At 36.4% G+C, this 14,105-nt stretch overlaps 3 protein-coding genes and 1 pseudogene across 3 annotated transcripts; 3 read left to right on the plus strand and 1 right to left on the minus strand.

Annotated features, from left to right (window-relative positions):
• Positions 1–1,467: 1,467 nt before the first annotated feature.
• LOC143460322 (uncharacterized) lies at positions 1,468–6,221 on the plus strand. The gene is made up of 2 exons (XM_076957784.1): positions 1,468–1,946; positions 2,075–6,221. Exons 1-2 carry the CDS (start codon positions 1,898–1,900, stop codon positions 3,721–3,723), a joined length of 1,698 nt encoding a protein of 565 aa, XP_076813899.1. The 5' UTR covers positions 1,468–1,897; the 3' UTR covers positions 3,724–6,221.
• Positions 6,222–7,764: 1,543 nt separating this feature from the next.
• Positions 7,765–9,374, plus strand: LOC143459053 (corrinoid adenosyltransferase MMAB pseudogene; annotated as a pseudogene).
• Positions 9,375–9,479: 105 nt separating this feature from the next.
• Positions 9,480–11,423, plus strand: LOC143459054 (uncharacterized). The gene is made up of 6 exons (XM_076956018.1): positions 9,480–9,745; positions 9,909–10,084; positions 10,274–10,389; positions 10,478–10,575; positions 10,646–10,773; positions 10,917–11,423. The coding sequence occupies exons 1-6, from the start codon at positions 9,554–9,556 to the stop codon at positions 11,008–11,010; spliced, it is 804 nt and encodes a 267-aa protein (XP_076812133.1). The 5' UTR covers positions 9,480–9,553; the 3' UTR covers positions 11,011–11,423.
• Positions 11,402–14,104, minus strand: LOC143459055 (ELL-associated factor 2-like). The gene is made up of 6 exons (XM_076956019.1): positions 13,864–14,104; positions 13,547–13,772; positions 13,310–13,451; positions 12,798–12,891; positions 12,136–12,252; positions 11,402–12,005 (listed from the first exon to the last, which is right to left on the minus strand). Exons 1-6 carry the CDS (start codon positions 13,964–13,966, stop codon positions 11,938–11,940), a joined length of 750 nt encoding a protein of 249 aa, XP_076812134.1. The 5' UTR covers positions 13,967–14,104; the 3' UTR covers positions 11,402–11,937.
• Between the last annotated feature and the right edge of the window lies 1 nt (position 14,105).

The raw sequence follows: 14,105 nt of genomic DNA on the forward strand, positions 1-14,105 counted from the left end.
ATATTGTAATAGCTTACATTGTAATCGTCCGCAAATCATCCTTAGGTTTATGCTGCTCCAAGCAACAAGTCCGCCTTGGCTGCTGCGTCGGTCCCAGCGATGAGGCCAATCGCATTAGGAGCCGAAGAGACGAAGAAAACAGAAAAGCAAATTGCAAAATTTTCCTCATCACTTTGACAAATATGATGTGCATCTTACCCATGTCCATTGCCTCCGTTTTGCACTTTTTTTGGACCTCCAATAGCGACGCATGCGCAGTAAGAGATTACGAAAGAAGTATTAACAACTGGGTAGGGGTCTTGGCGCCATTTGCAATTCTTATCAACAGCTTTTTGAATCCTTTTATTTACTCCGCTGGAATGTGGAGAGTCCCCTGTAAAGGATGCCGCGACAGAGCGCCATGAAATCATTTCGTGGGTTGCGTGTTTTTACCTTTTCATTGAAAAAAAGTCTTTACTCGTTTTTAGAGTTTTTTGAGTTGGAGTTTTTACTCGTTTTTGGAGTTTCTACTACTCGTTTTCTAATTTTATTATTTGTAGCATTTAAATTTATATATCTTGTGGTGAAGGTGATAACATTCCGACATTGTGCGTTAGTTTTCAACGTTTTCTGGCTTAAACAAAAGATATCAATATTTGCGCAATGCAGGGATTAAACAATGTATACAATAAAATACGTTGCCAAAATATTGCTTTAATTCACTTTTACACTATTGTGAACTATTGGGGAAAATATAGTGAAATGCAGTTGGCGTCATTTGAAACCGGTTTTGTGATCGTTGAATAAACCGCATTTAAATTTAAACAAATTGTGTCGTTTTCTTCTACGAATACAAGAAATCTATTGCCAGCAGCAAGAGGGAAGCAAAAGTTCAGAGAAAAGCAAGTTTGTCACCCGATGAAGCGCGCGTTCGCAAAAAAAATTTAGTTGTCGTTTTGCGTTTTTAGCATAATTATAGATCGCATCTTTACCCTTGAGGCTTATAAAAGTGGTAATTTTTATTTTCTCGTTCAGAGGACACTATTCGATAATTTATGGCTGTGGTGAAAATGTTTAAAACTTTAAAAAACACAAAGAGTAATTAAACATCACCACACCTTCAAATTTTCTTCAGCACGTCTTTGGGTCGAAAGGTTTTGGACTTTGATTTTTTCCGCATATTGAAGCGACTGGGTTACGTCCATACCTAGGGTGTCCCGCGCCGGACACTGTAATATATTTGGTCTATAAATGAAGGTAATGTGGCTGCCTCGTAATTCGCTTGGAACATCTATCTATTTGGTATAAGTACCGCAGCACAAAAAGACGTTACGCTTAAAAACATGCATTCATATTGACGCTTTATGTGCGTGTCAGGTTTGGCTTGCGGCGACTGATTGTGATCAAGATACTTTCTTGTAATGATATGAACGAGTAAACACATCGATGAGGCATACGACCATGTCTTTGTTGTTGAGTTTGCTTCGTCTAATTTGGCAAAATAGAAGATTAATCTACATTGAGTGATTCGATCCCTTGCAGATATTTGCTGATTAACCGGGGGTAGGAAAAAGACTTGGAAAGTTACAATATCTATATAATTAGCCAAAATTGCGCGCCTGTAATCTATTCAAATTGTCGTTTTCACAACTCGTTAAATGCCAGCGAACGTAAACGAACGAAGGTGATAATTTTCCGAAGCGTAAGAATAATTAAATGAAATGTTTAGCGGTGTATCCTTTCCCGCAAGAGTGACCCTTTGAAGCAATTTTTTTTCCCAACGCACTTTGAAACCGATAATGTTATTGCTTAGCTATAATTGTCAATTTTTTCTTGAGACCGTTTGAATTGAGTACAGGCGCTGTGTTTGACCAGGATAAGTGGAAGAAATTTTCAGATTGACAAACGCGGGTTTGTCATGCAGTTTGGATGGATTGTATTTTCTGTAGTTACCCTCTTGTTTAAAGGTAAGGTTTTTACGTAAGCTTAAGCAGAAATGCATCTCCTGGTTTTTAAATTAAAAGAACCAAACGAAAAAGGAAAAAGAGATTTCAAATTTTTCAAAAAATGAGTTTTACGCTTTTCATTGTATTAGGTGTTCAGTGTGCCCAAATCGACAAAGATATCAGAGATGGAACGTGTATAAAAGTGCCATGCTTAGCGGAGGGGAAGATAAACAACAGAAGCTTCTATTATATCTGCAGTCTTTGTGATATGCCAATATGTTCAGCAGACCCTTTCCTTGGTAGCAAAAGTAACTTATCGCTCGCGAAAAGTGAAGGTTTAAGTGAAAATCTTCATTCAACATTGGATAGAAACACAATGTCGTCGAGGAATAACTTAAATACCACGCTTACAAATGTCAGCAGCATGAACTTGTTTAGTGACGTGGAATGTACGGGATATTCTAGTTGTGCGTTGTCGGGCGAAGCGACGTTACAGCCATCTGCTTGCGAAGCCTCCTCTCAACCGGTTTATTTGTCCGCCCGCTTCCATATTTGCTGGATAATAACAGCGGCCATTTTAAGCGCTAATCTCGCCGTGGTCGTTCGGAATATTTTGATATTACGCAGAAAAAATTCTCTCCTGGGCAACGTTGCAAAACTTCAAGCCATCACGATACTGAACTTGGCGGCAGCAGACCTTCTAACTGGAATAAACCTTCTCGGAATTACCATATCAACCGTCGTAAACCCTTTTGACTGCACCGATAGTTCTACAGCGGCCTGGCTGCACAGCACACCGTGTTCTTTGTTGGGCGCGGCTAGTTTTGCATCCACTAACGTTTCCACGACGGCTTTAATACTAATTACCTCTGTCCGGATGCACAGCATTCTCAAACCGTACGAGAGTGCCGGAATCAAAAAGATTACTTGGATTGCGATTGTGTCGTGGATATTTTGGACAATTGTTGCAGTGACGCCTCTTTTGAAGTTTGAAGTCATTCGGTCTGTTTTCATAAAGAGTGTCAAAATAACAAATGACCATAGAACGCAAAAGCTCTCTCACCAACATATTCTCCACACACTTAATTTTCTAACTAAAGCAGCAAGCGAAGCATGTGGTCTGAACTATCAAGATTTTTTAGTTCCAAGCAACGTCTCGTGGTCTGCATTAATTTCTATGTCAAGGAAGCTGAACTTGCTTTCTCCCACAGACCAAGTTTATTTCTACGACTACTACGTCCATGAACGAATCTGTTACGCAGAATACTTATCTTCTTTCCATGATAATTCCATGTTTTTCACCTTGGCTATGGCTGGTTTCAATGCGTTATCATTTCTTTACATAGCATCAGCTTACGTCGTGATATGCCGCAAAACTACTATAATGCCCAGTTGCATTTGTCAGAGAAACGAACTATGTTGTGTTACTGAACACAGCAACGACAGGCCAGCTTTTCAAGATAACAGAGACATGGAAAATAAAAATGCATACAGCAAAATTTTTATCATAACGTTATCTAATATGTTCTGCACGCTTCCGTTATCATTGCTATCAATTATTTTCATCGCGCAGACCGCTACTGATGACCTTTGCGCTGTCAATGAACACGAAAAAATGATTCAAACTTGGGTTAGTGTTTTTGCAACTGCGTTTGTTCCTCTTAACAGTTTACTAAATCCTTTTATTTATTCCGCTGGTATGTGGAGAATTTTGTACAAGAAATTATGTCGTAAAAAGCAAGAAATGTCTAAATCTAGCACAGCTTCAAGTGATTTACATATTCGTGTTTCCGCCTGAAACTTTAACTTATATTATCTGATGTTTTTATTCTTTTAGTAAGGCTTGCTTTTATCTAATTTTAAATTTCTTGTTGCAAATACCAGTGTCTATTAATTACTTTTACGTTTATTTATGCAAATTAAAGTCGAAACACAATGGATCTTTATTTATAACAAGGGTGCGCTAACATTTCAAGAGCATTGGCTACATTACATTATTCTTGAGCATTGGGGAGCTAAAAACAATTATATATAAATTTTTAATTATAAATAATTTTATTTATAACTAAAAATTTTTGGTTAAAATCATTAGTTCAATAACATCAAGCTTTATTGTGTGGCGTTCGGACAATTTCATAATTGCAATAATTATATATATTGGCATTGCATAAAGTTTGATTTTTCTCCAGTCTAGATAATGTAATAATGTGCAAAGCTTGTAGCGTGCTGACATAGATTGAAGTGTTTCAAGTACCTTGTTTTCGTGGTGTAATATGCGACACGTGGTTTATGGTAGCAGGTATTGTTCTAGTATCTTTAATCACAAGCGTAGTTTCAAACCAATATGTGATATAGTAAGTGTGTCAAGTGGTTTTTTTGTACTGGTGTAAAGCGGTTTGAATGCTTTGTGAGAAAAAGGCTTAAATTGGAACTGACACGTGATTATGGGCTGATTGGCTAAAAGCTGATTGGTCAATACTTTAGTATAAAAAGAAATGTTTTGTTTAAATCGCTCTCTTCTCTGACTCGTACGAATTGAATTCTTTTCTGAGTTATTCTATTTTGAATAAGTAATTGCTAACAAATTGGGAATTGGAATCATGGTGTAAATATCCTAATTCGGACAAGTTATTCGGACAATATAGCAAATTTGAACTTATGAAGTTGGTGTTGATTTAAGAAGCAATATAGAGACAGTAAACGCAACGGAGTCAAAGACAATCATAGGAGTCAGACAATAAAACTGAAAGACTGGGTTTGGCTTAGGCCATCCCAAAACCATTACCACACCACCCAATCCCATAAATGGTAACCCCGTCTTTCTTCTGCAAACGAAGAAGAACACATGCACTTCTGAAAGATTCGATTTATGAAAGGTGAAAATTGGAGTCAGATTAGGATCGAGAGACAAACTGCATTCAACGGTCTGTTAGCGAGAAAATTGCGGCAGACATTTTAAAAATTCTCGAAGTAACCAGTTGAAAGAAATCTCGCTAACGAACAATGACTATCATGCTACTGGCATTATGGATTACGATGATGACGACGCTAGCCAACACTAGCCAAATCCAGCAACCAACACAGACCAGCGTCAAGCATCGCTTAAAAGAAAAATGGAAGAAAAATCATCAAGAAGAACGAAGTTATCAATCTGTTGTGGACACTTCTACATTTGATTCTGCACCCGATTAATTCTTAGCCGGTAAAGTACATTACTCATTTCTGAATAAATCGTAGCATGTTATTGGTGTTATTAGATATTAGCTAGCGCACATATATCATGATTATTAATAACAAAAATATTAAATACGTTTCTTACTCTGATTTTACCTCATAAATTTATGTCCCCAAGGACAACGCGCATATAAATTCATACTGTAGTTATATCTTATATTTGTTCTGCGTAAACCGCGCATCATAATCATACTCAAGAAATTCAATTTGAACTAAAAGTTAATATATTCCTTATCCCCTGTCGACTTCTATCTATACTTATTTTTCAATATCATGTTTTATGGTAGATGATTTTTTTATTTTATTTTATTGCATGGACACAGGCTAACTAAGCCAAATACTTATCAACGGTCACTTTCACCCCATTGTCTACCTACAAAGCATTCTTTTCATCTTTTCTTACGCTAAGCACTTTTAGCTACGTTTTATATTAACCCACCTTTATTGCTTCATAAATGACTTACATAAGTACAAGCGTTAACAAAAACGCCGTACGATTATTTTGCCTGTTTGTCATAATATACCAGGTTGCAAACTGCCAGCCTGTATAAGTCAGAATCTGTTGATTTGTACTATCCCGATATAACCTCGATTCACAAGTGGTACCGCATAACTTGCATACAACAAAATGCAAGCAGAAAACGAGTTGGGGCGAATCGCGATATTAAGCATATTACTCAGACTGATCGAACTTTTATTTTCTTCTCCTGCATTATGCAAACCCTCTTAACCCTTACCCACCCTTGTACTTACATTATCTTGCTATAACAATTCGGTAAACCAAACGCGTTGTCCGATATCCTTTGTGTCAAAATATTGCAATGCATTAGTTATAATGGCAATCATTTTATTCAAACTGTTTGTGTTAGGTTTTGTGTGCAATTACATTTACCATACTTTTATATTACTTCGGTTGTGGTAAAAACGTATAAAAAAATAATATCAAAATATTTAAAAACCCTTCTATACAACATAGTATTAGCGAAGAATATTTACTGCTATTTTTTCTATTGCATGTATCAATTCGTGTGACCTGTGATGACTGCACAAATATGACTGGAGGGAAAACAAATTCTGCATTCACATTGCAAGCTGCCAACAACAATCTTGCAACCTGCCAACGCCAGTATCCCTACCTCGAAGCTTTTTGGGTTGGGGGAGTTAATTGTGGCGTTCGGACAATTTCATAATTGCAATAATTATATATATTGGCATTGCATAAAGTTTGATTTTTCTCCAGTCTAGATAATGTAATAATGTGCAAAGCTTGTAGCGTGCTGACATAGATTGAAGTGTTTCAAGTACCTTGTTTTCGTGGTGTAATATGCGACACGTGGTTTATGGTAGCAGGTATTGTTCTAGTATCTTTAATCACAAGCGTAGTTTCAAACCAATATGTGATATAGTAAGTGTGTCAAGTGGTTTTTTTGTACTGGTGTAAAGCGGTTTGAATGCTTTGTGAGAAAAAGGCTTAAATTGGAACTGACACGTGATTATGGGCTGATTGGCTAAAAGCTGATTGGTCAATACTTTAGTATAAAAAGAAATGTTTTGTTTAAATCGCTCTTTTCTCTGACTCGTACGAATTGAATTCTTTTCTGAGTTATTCTATTTTGAATAAGTAATTGCTAACAAATTGGGAATTGGAATCATGGTGTAAATATCCTAATTCGGACAAGTTATTCGGACAATATAGCAAATTTGAACTTATGAAGTTGGTGTTGATTTAAGAAGCAATATAGAGACAGTAAACGCAACGGAGTCAAAGACAATCATAGGAGTCAGACAATAAAACTGAAAGACTGGGTTTGGCTTAGGCCATCCCAAAACCATTACCACACCACCCAATCCCATAATTGCGAGAGTTGTCGAGCACAGCGAAAACTCATGCACCCGCTTCGTCAAGGATTAGCCCATAGGAAAGGAAAAAAGGAATGCACGGATTAGCCATTCGTATGGGCTGAAAGGAATAATTCCATCTTTTAAAGTAATTGTTGAAAGGCTAATCGTGTTCGAATGAGTAATCCATTTTATGTGAAACTATGGCTGGTCATTGTACGGTGAAGGCTACTGCTGTACATTATTGAGATCTATAGGCTGTTGTGTTGATACGAACTACAGCATAGTACAGTGTGATTACTGGTTAGTTTAGCATATAGCATAGGTTTATCTGTGCAAATGGCATTGGTACTGCAGTTACAACCGTTGGAATGGCCTTGCACAAAGTATTAACGGATACTGCGTCATACACTGCTTACAGGCTATCTATATAAGGCTTGTAGATATTAGAATAGCCGTATGCGACAAAATGGATTACTCATTCGAACACGATTAGCCTTACAACAATTACTTTAAAAGATGGAATTATTCCTTTCCGCCCATACGAATTGCTAAATCCGTGCATTCCTTTTTCCCTTTCCTATGGGCTAATCCTTGACGAATGGGCTGATCTTTGCGTAATCCGCTCTTTGTGCCAGTTTGTGGCTTGTGCAATCCTGTTTAACAATATCAAGAACGGGCCTTCCCCAAAGGAAGGAACGACAAAAGAACAACTTGCAGTGTCACTTGAGGTGCAAAAGTTGATGTTTGGAAAGTTGATAGCCAACATAAGAGCAAATTAGAACTTAAGGTTATATACGAGTTTATTCAAGATAAATTTGTCAGTTTGTTAATTTACATGGTTCTATGATACTACCTAGATAACTATGTGGATAACCGCGTCCAACCAACCACGCCCACAAAATCACAAACATTTCAGCAGAAATTAGACTAGGCCTATATGTTACACTAAAGTTAAGACAGTAAGAAGCCAAGAATCCTTGTTCATATTTAGATGATAATTACTTGAAATTTTAATGAACTTCCAACTCGGTAATGTTGTTTTTTTTTGTTGTCAATATCAGGAATAAACTGCACTAATGGAAAGTTTGTATGATGCCAATTTTCTGGCACAATTGTCGTTTTCCCTATATTCTAGATTAGAAGTATTACAGTGGCGTGGAGCAAATATTGGCATTATAATTATTGGCGCATTTATCTGGCGGACTGAAAGCAAACTTTCCAGTAGGGATAAAGTATAATTATAAAGAAACTTTCAAAATATTAAATTTAAATGATTTTATTGTGAAATGTGTAAAGCTGAGTAAATTGTTACTGAAAAGCAACGACGCTCAGGTATTTGTTTTTAGAATGTGGGTAATTGTCTTCATAAAACTTTGGTATTTTGTATTGCAGGGAGGTTAATATACATAGTATTCAACCATGATTTTAAAGCATCTCAATATGAAATTGCTTAGCAGTCCGCCTTGCTTTATAAGGCTGTTTTTTTCACAGTTGCAACAAAAATCGCATTTTTCAACTTTAATTGTACCTTGCGTGTCTTCATTCTCAGGTTTACGCATTTTCCCAACAGTCCTCACTCATGGGCGGGCTTTAAAAATTTACACCAAAACTGGAGATGGAGGTACTTCCAGCTTATTTACAGGTGAGCGAAGACCGAAATTTGATGCTGTTTTTGAAACACTCGGAGATATTGATGAACTTAATTGCAATATCGGACTTGCCAGAGAGGTTTTAATGGAGTCTATGCAGCAAGAAAACTTTAAAGAGTTAAACGAAATGCTTCAAAAGGTTCAATGCGCGTTGCAAGATGTAGCTTCATGTGTGGCGACACCTTTAACAAGTGCAACAGAAAAGCAGATCGCACGCACTGAATTTGACAAAGATCTCGTAGTTGAGATGGAGGAATGGATTGACAAGTTTACAAAAGATCTTCCAGAGCTGAAGAACTTTATTCTTCCTTCTGGAGGCAGGGGTAGTTGCTCACTTCATGTCACACGCAGCATTTGCCGAAGAGCTGAGAGAAAACTGGCGTCACGCTTTATTCAAAATGATGTCGATGAACCTGTTGCAAAATACATAAACAGGCTGAGTGATTTTCTCTTCACTCTCGCAAGATATGTTGCTTTTATGGAAGGACATCCGGAAGTTATTTACAAAAAGCCAAGGAGAAATAACAAACTTGTAGATGCAAAATTAACAACAACAGACTCTGACAATGATAAAGAGACAAAGGACTAAACCATTTTCTGTTTTTTTGCGCACAAATCAGTGCATCATTATACACAGTAGTTTTCAATTACCTACTTAAATGCACTTGTGTGTGATGACCTATTGCTGTTTAAAGTGTATTGAGAAATGGAGTTGATATATATTTTCCTGGCTGTGACAATAAGAGTATATGTAATAGTCCATTATAAACAGTCTATGAGACAAAGGGAGACATTAATCAAGGTTGCGTTATGTCCTACATATGAGTGGTATATACAAATCTACTTCTATGTTAACGATTGTGCTTTAAAGGTTTCTTGATGGTTACTGGTTGATTTGTAAATATGAAGGTGGTTATTTTGGCGGGTGGTTTTGGAACCCGGCTGGCTCGCGATATTCGCAATGACGCAAGCGGTAAGTATAAGGAATTGCTCCATTTACCAAAAGCTCTTTTGCCAATTGGGCAAAAACCACTGTTATCACACTGGATGAAGCTATTTCAGGAGTCTGATGATATTGAGCATGTCTATATAGAAGTGAGATTAGTGTTTTTTACATGACTTACATAGATTAAAACCCCATGATAAAACGCCATATATTTATGGACCATTTATATACCCATCGTTTTAGAAAATTTTTAAATATACTTTTAATGTTCCTACATACAGTTAAAACTTTGAATTATTATTTTCTGTTTAGACAAATGACTGCTTTTATGACCAATTTATGAAATGGTCTCAAGAATGGCCGGATTTTATTTCAGTTGTAAATGACAAAACAAGCACAAACAAAACTAGACTTGGAGCAGTGGCTGCACTGGCTTTCGCAGTTAGCTCATTTGGAGTCGAACAATCCGATTTAATAATTGTTGCTGGGTAAAGTTAATGACTCTGCTGCCGTTAAATTGATTATGAAAACATGGCGATTATGTTTCTGTTGGCTGTCTACAGAATGTTTCTTAAAATATCGCTACTGCACTGGTAACCTTGACGTCATAGGAAATATTACGTAATGATGGTTTTGTACTATATTCGAGCAATGATGACCTTATCTTTTGTGTTTAGAGACACTCTGTTTTACAGCGACTTTGATCTCTCCAAAATGATAGATCAATTTAGAAAACTTAAATTGGAGATTCCTACATGTAGCTTGGTGACTGTATATGATTGTGCTAAAGATGGTAACTTTTACTACACAATAATTCCACCTTTAACTTTTGTGTGTGGTTTAAGTATTAAACAAAGCATTACCTCGCTCATCTTTCACAGATGTCATTAAACATGGAATTTTAGAAACTAACTCACAAAATCGGGTGACTATGTTCCTGGAAAAGCCTCAGCCTGATGAGACACAATCTAGATCTGCTGTAAGTTACATGATCGCTTATTGTGGCCAAATGCGTGCACAATATAGTTTTCACAGTGTCTTATTCGCAGTGTCCGTGTTTCTACATTCTTTCTCCGGCCGCATTGAAAGAAGTATCAATATTTCTTGAAGACAAAAAGAATTCTCCGCTTACTGAGAAAGATGCAACCGGCAATTTTCTTAATCACCTTTATAAAAGGTAAACAATCACAGATGGAATGAAATAAAACATCTCTCTGTGTGGAGTTTATACATAACAACTAATGTACTGTACAATACTCCATTGCATACTTTTGCTTAACAATGCAATTAGCCAAAATTTTGTTAAATTTTTACCAACAGGTTACCAGTCTTCACGCACAAAATATCTGGGAGGTTTGATGTTGGAGGGCTTTCATCGTACTTAGAATGTGTTGCGTATTTTGATGAAAGTTAGAAAGCATTATATACCTCATAAATAGTTACCCATCACCTTAGATGAAATAATTCGTAAATGCTGAATGTTGCAATCTTTACGCACTTCCCTTAGTTTCACTTTAGTACTTTTCCTTTTCTAATCGCACTTTAGTTTCTAATCACGACACATTGTCTTGGTGCTATTGTTTTAATTAGTTATGGATGAACTTACGTTAGGTGATAGTGAACTGAATTTTTCATTTCACAATTCAACTGTTTTTCTAGCCCTTAGTTTGTCAGAGTGCTATGTGGGTTTAGACATAATTGTTTTGTTGCATGTTGTACTTGTTATGTTCATAGTTCATCCAAGTTCACCTCATAGTTTGTTATATGACGGCAAGTATATCGCAGCCAACTGGTGCATATAGCTGTCACCCTTGAATGAATTTATTAATAAATTGCACTCTAATGTACAAGAGCATATCCCTTCAACACAAACAGAAAATTTAAAACGTGATCTTCAAACAAAATGCAGGTGCCAATAAATAATACATTATTAAGAAGACCGCTAAAATACAATAAATATTACCTGTATCAATAAGGTACAGATGTGATAAGCTAGGCCAATTGCCTAATTAATCTGCAACTAAACAATGTTGAAAACATTTTCCCAAGTTTTTAAAAGGAGTAATGTGCCTGCATACGCCATAAATAAGTACTGTTGCAATTGTAATAATGAAAGACTTCGTATATGTAAGTGTGGCTGATGATTTCCACTTTTTACACCATTGCGGACATTACGTCAATATTCTACCGGCTTCCAACATGCCATAAAAACCAATTGAACAGTGTGAAAAAAACCTTGTGGCATTTGGCCTTTCTCGCAATAGATGACTTGATGAAGACTTTTTCAACTGATGTTTGCCATCGCAAAATACCGAGATTTTTTACAAACAATTTACTTTGGTCAGTCTGTGTCCGACCCTGACTCACTCAACTGAAGATCAGCGGCAAGCACATCTGAGCAATTGTTTTCTGTAAACATAGACATCACACAATGTGCCATATTTATATCGATAGAGTTGAAAAATATCAACAGCCAAAGTCATTCATAGTTTAAGTTTATTCAGAGTCAGCAAAGCTATTTATTGAATGTGCTTAATACCTGAAAATTTAACGTCTAAACTACTGCTACTTGATGAGTCATCATCTTCATCAGAAGAACCGCTGCTGGAACTTGATGAGTCATCTTCAGAACTACTCAATGTCTCTGCTAAGTTCCCTATAAAAGATCCCATAAATCAGTCAAAATACGAGGTAAATAGATTATTTGTTATGATACGACCACCTCACTAACAAACTACATTGCCCAAGATATAAGTAACAGAAATGTATAATTTACAATAAGTTAATAAAAAAACACAAAAATGTAATCATCTTCAGCAGCAAGGTGGTGAGAGTTACGACTCATACACAGAACGAACACAAGAGCCAAGACAGAAGAAACAACATGCATTATTTAGCCAAATCAATTGTTTTGGTTATAAATCTCGCTGTATAGTTTATGCATTGATAATGATAATTAAAACGATATCAAAGAAATACGTTGTCAACCGTCTGCGAATGTAAACACTTTGTTTGTAAACATTGAATTAAGATTTGACTTGAAATGGAGTCAAGTTGAAATCAGAATAGTAGAGCCTTCAAAAAAGGTAATACTCAATATTAAACAAAAAGTTTAGAGAAAACATCCTAACTGCAGAAGCTTTGCCAGTAAAGTAATCGCAGTGCCATTTGTTATCACCTTTATGTACACATTCGTTATACCTGGAGATGTATGTCGTTGCGTTGATTCATGTGTTTCAGGTGGTCTGGTTGTTGGCATGGTGATAGATGGCATTATAACATCTTGTTTATCTTCCTAAACGTGTATTAGCATAAATAATAATTAATCCATAAAGTAAATGTCAACAAAAAGAAGTTTTGATTCCCAGGGCATTTTGTAATGAAACACCGTTGTAATGCCCTTGGGCAAGGCATTAATGACACTTGCTCCTTTTCAGTGGACCTGGTGAACAGTTCTAAACTGGGGCAACATAATACTGTAAAAAAACTCTGTGACAATCGAAACTTTCACAAAGGCTAGCTAAGTAACCGGGGTCCGAATGACGAGAAATCACCGCTGGGTTTAAATTATGCAAAGACTTTTCTCAGGATAAGGATCATCATACCATACCAAATATGTGCAAAATATCAGTTGAACTTCTGCTGCAGAAGCTGATGTAAGTGTAAATTAATCAATCAATAAATGCTACATGATGAAAACAGTAGTCGGTTACCACAATACTATCAACTTTTCTTGTATCCTGTGCTGATGGTTTGTGTGATTTCTGTGAAATTGGCTTTTTGCCAATCTTCTTTGGCAATTTTGTTGCACTTGACACTAAAACAGGAGGTTGTGGATTAATATTGCCCGATGACCTTTAAAAATACAAAAATAGTTCATTATTACATTTCGCAATAAAATGGCTGAATGATAAAAGAATACATTATACTAGAAAAACCAAACAATATACCTAGTCTTCTTCACTTGAATTTGAGACGTAACACGCTCAAGGGTAAAGTCCCCGGTGGCTGGATCGTATATTAAAATGCATTCCTTTTGAGCGGGCTTCTTTGAGCCTTTATACACAATGTTTGAGTTTCCTTGAGTGTGAGGTAAGGTAATTGTGACGTCATTGTTTTCTCCAACATCAACTTGACCTTGTTGTGTTAAATCTGCCGACGCTGGCTTGAAATCGTCTGCGCACATACAAAATCGTGATGCTGTACTACGTAATAAATTTATTTGCATATTGTGTACGCCTACGTTAAAACTCTGAGTAGCACATACAGCGGACTGTGTGAAATGCTGTGTCTTTTCGTTTGCGAAACGTATTTCCCAGTTCGATGTTATGTACTTTTCCTTCCCTTATAAAAGATAAATTGGAATCCATGATGACTAAAATAGAAGTGCACGTACAAAATGTTATAATTATTCTAACGCTTTTGATCCATTCCTTACTAGTAGTTCTCAAGCTATTGAATATCTTAACAGCCTTTTCCTAGCTCTCACTTGTCAAAATGGCAATTGAG

The sequence above is a fragment of the Clavelina lepadiformis genome, chromosome 5, assembly GCF_947623445.1.
Source record: "Clavelina lepadiformis chromosome 5, kaClaLepa1.1, whole genome shotgun sequence".
Taxonomy (NCBI): Eukaryota; Metazoa; Chordata; class Ascidiacea; order Aplousobranchia; family Clavelinidae; genus Clavelina; species Clavelina lepadiformis.

Bases quoted from the DNA above. Each gene is read 5' to 3' on its own strand.
- LOC143459055 (XM_076956019.1), bottom strand. From the start codon at position 13,966: ATGGATTCCAATTTATCTTTTATAAGGGAAGGAAAAGTACATAACATC. The intron at 12,892-13,309 runs GTAACCGACTAC...ATACACGTTTAG, and splicing joins GAAAAGTTGATAGTATTGTG to GAAGATAAACAAGATGTTAT. The intron at 12,253-12,797 runs GTATAACGAATG...GATCTTTTATAG, and splicing joins GCAACGACATACATCTCCAG to GGAACTTAGCAGAGACATTG.
- LOC143460322 (XM_076957784.1), top strand. From the start codon at position 1,898: ATGCAGTTTGGATGGATTGTATTTTCTGTAGTTACCCTCTTGTTTAAA. The intron at 1,947-2,074 runs GTAAGGTTTTTA...TCATTGTATTAG, and splicing joins AGTTACCCTCTTGTTTAAAG to GTGTTCAGTGTGCCCAAATC.
- LOC143459054 (XM_076956018.1), top strand. From the start codon at position 9,554: ATGAAGGTGGTTATTTTGGCGGGTGGTTTTGGAACCCGGCTGGCTCGC. The intron at 10,085-10,273 runs GTAAAGTTAATG...TTTTGTGTTTAG, and splicing joins GATTTAATAATTGTTGCTGG to AGACACTCTGTTTTACAGCG. The intron at 10,774-10,916 runs GTAAACAATCAC...TTTTACCAACAG, and splicing joins CTTAATCACCTTTATAAAAG to GTTACCAGTCTTCACGCACA.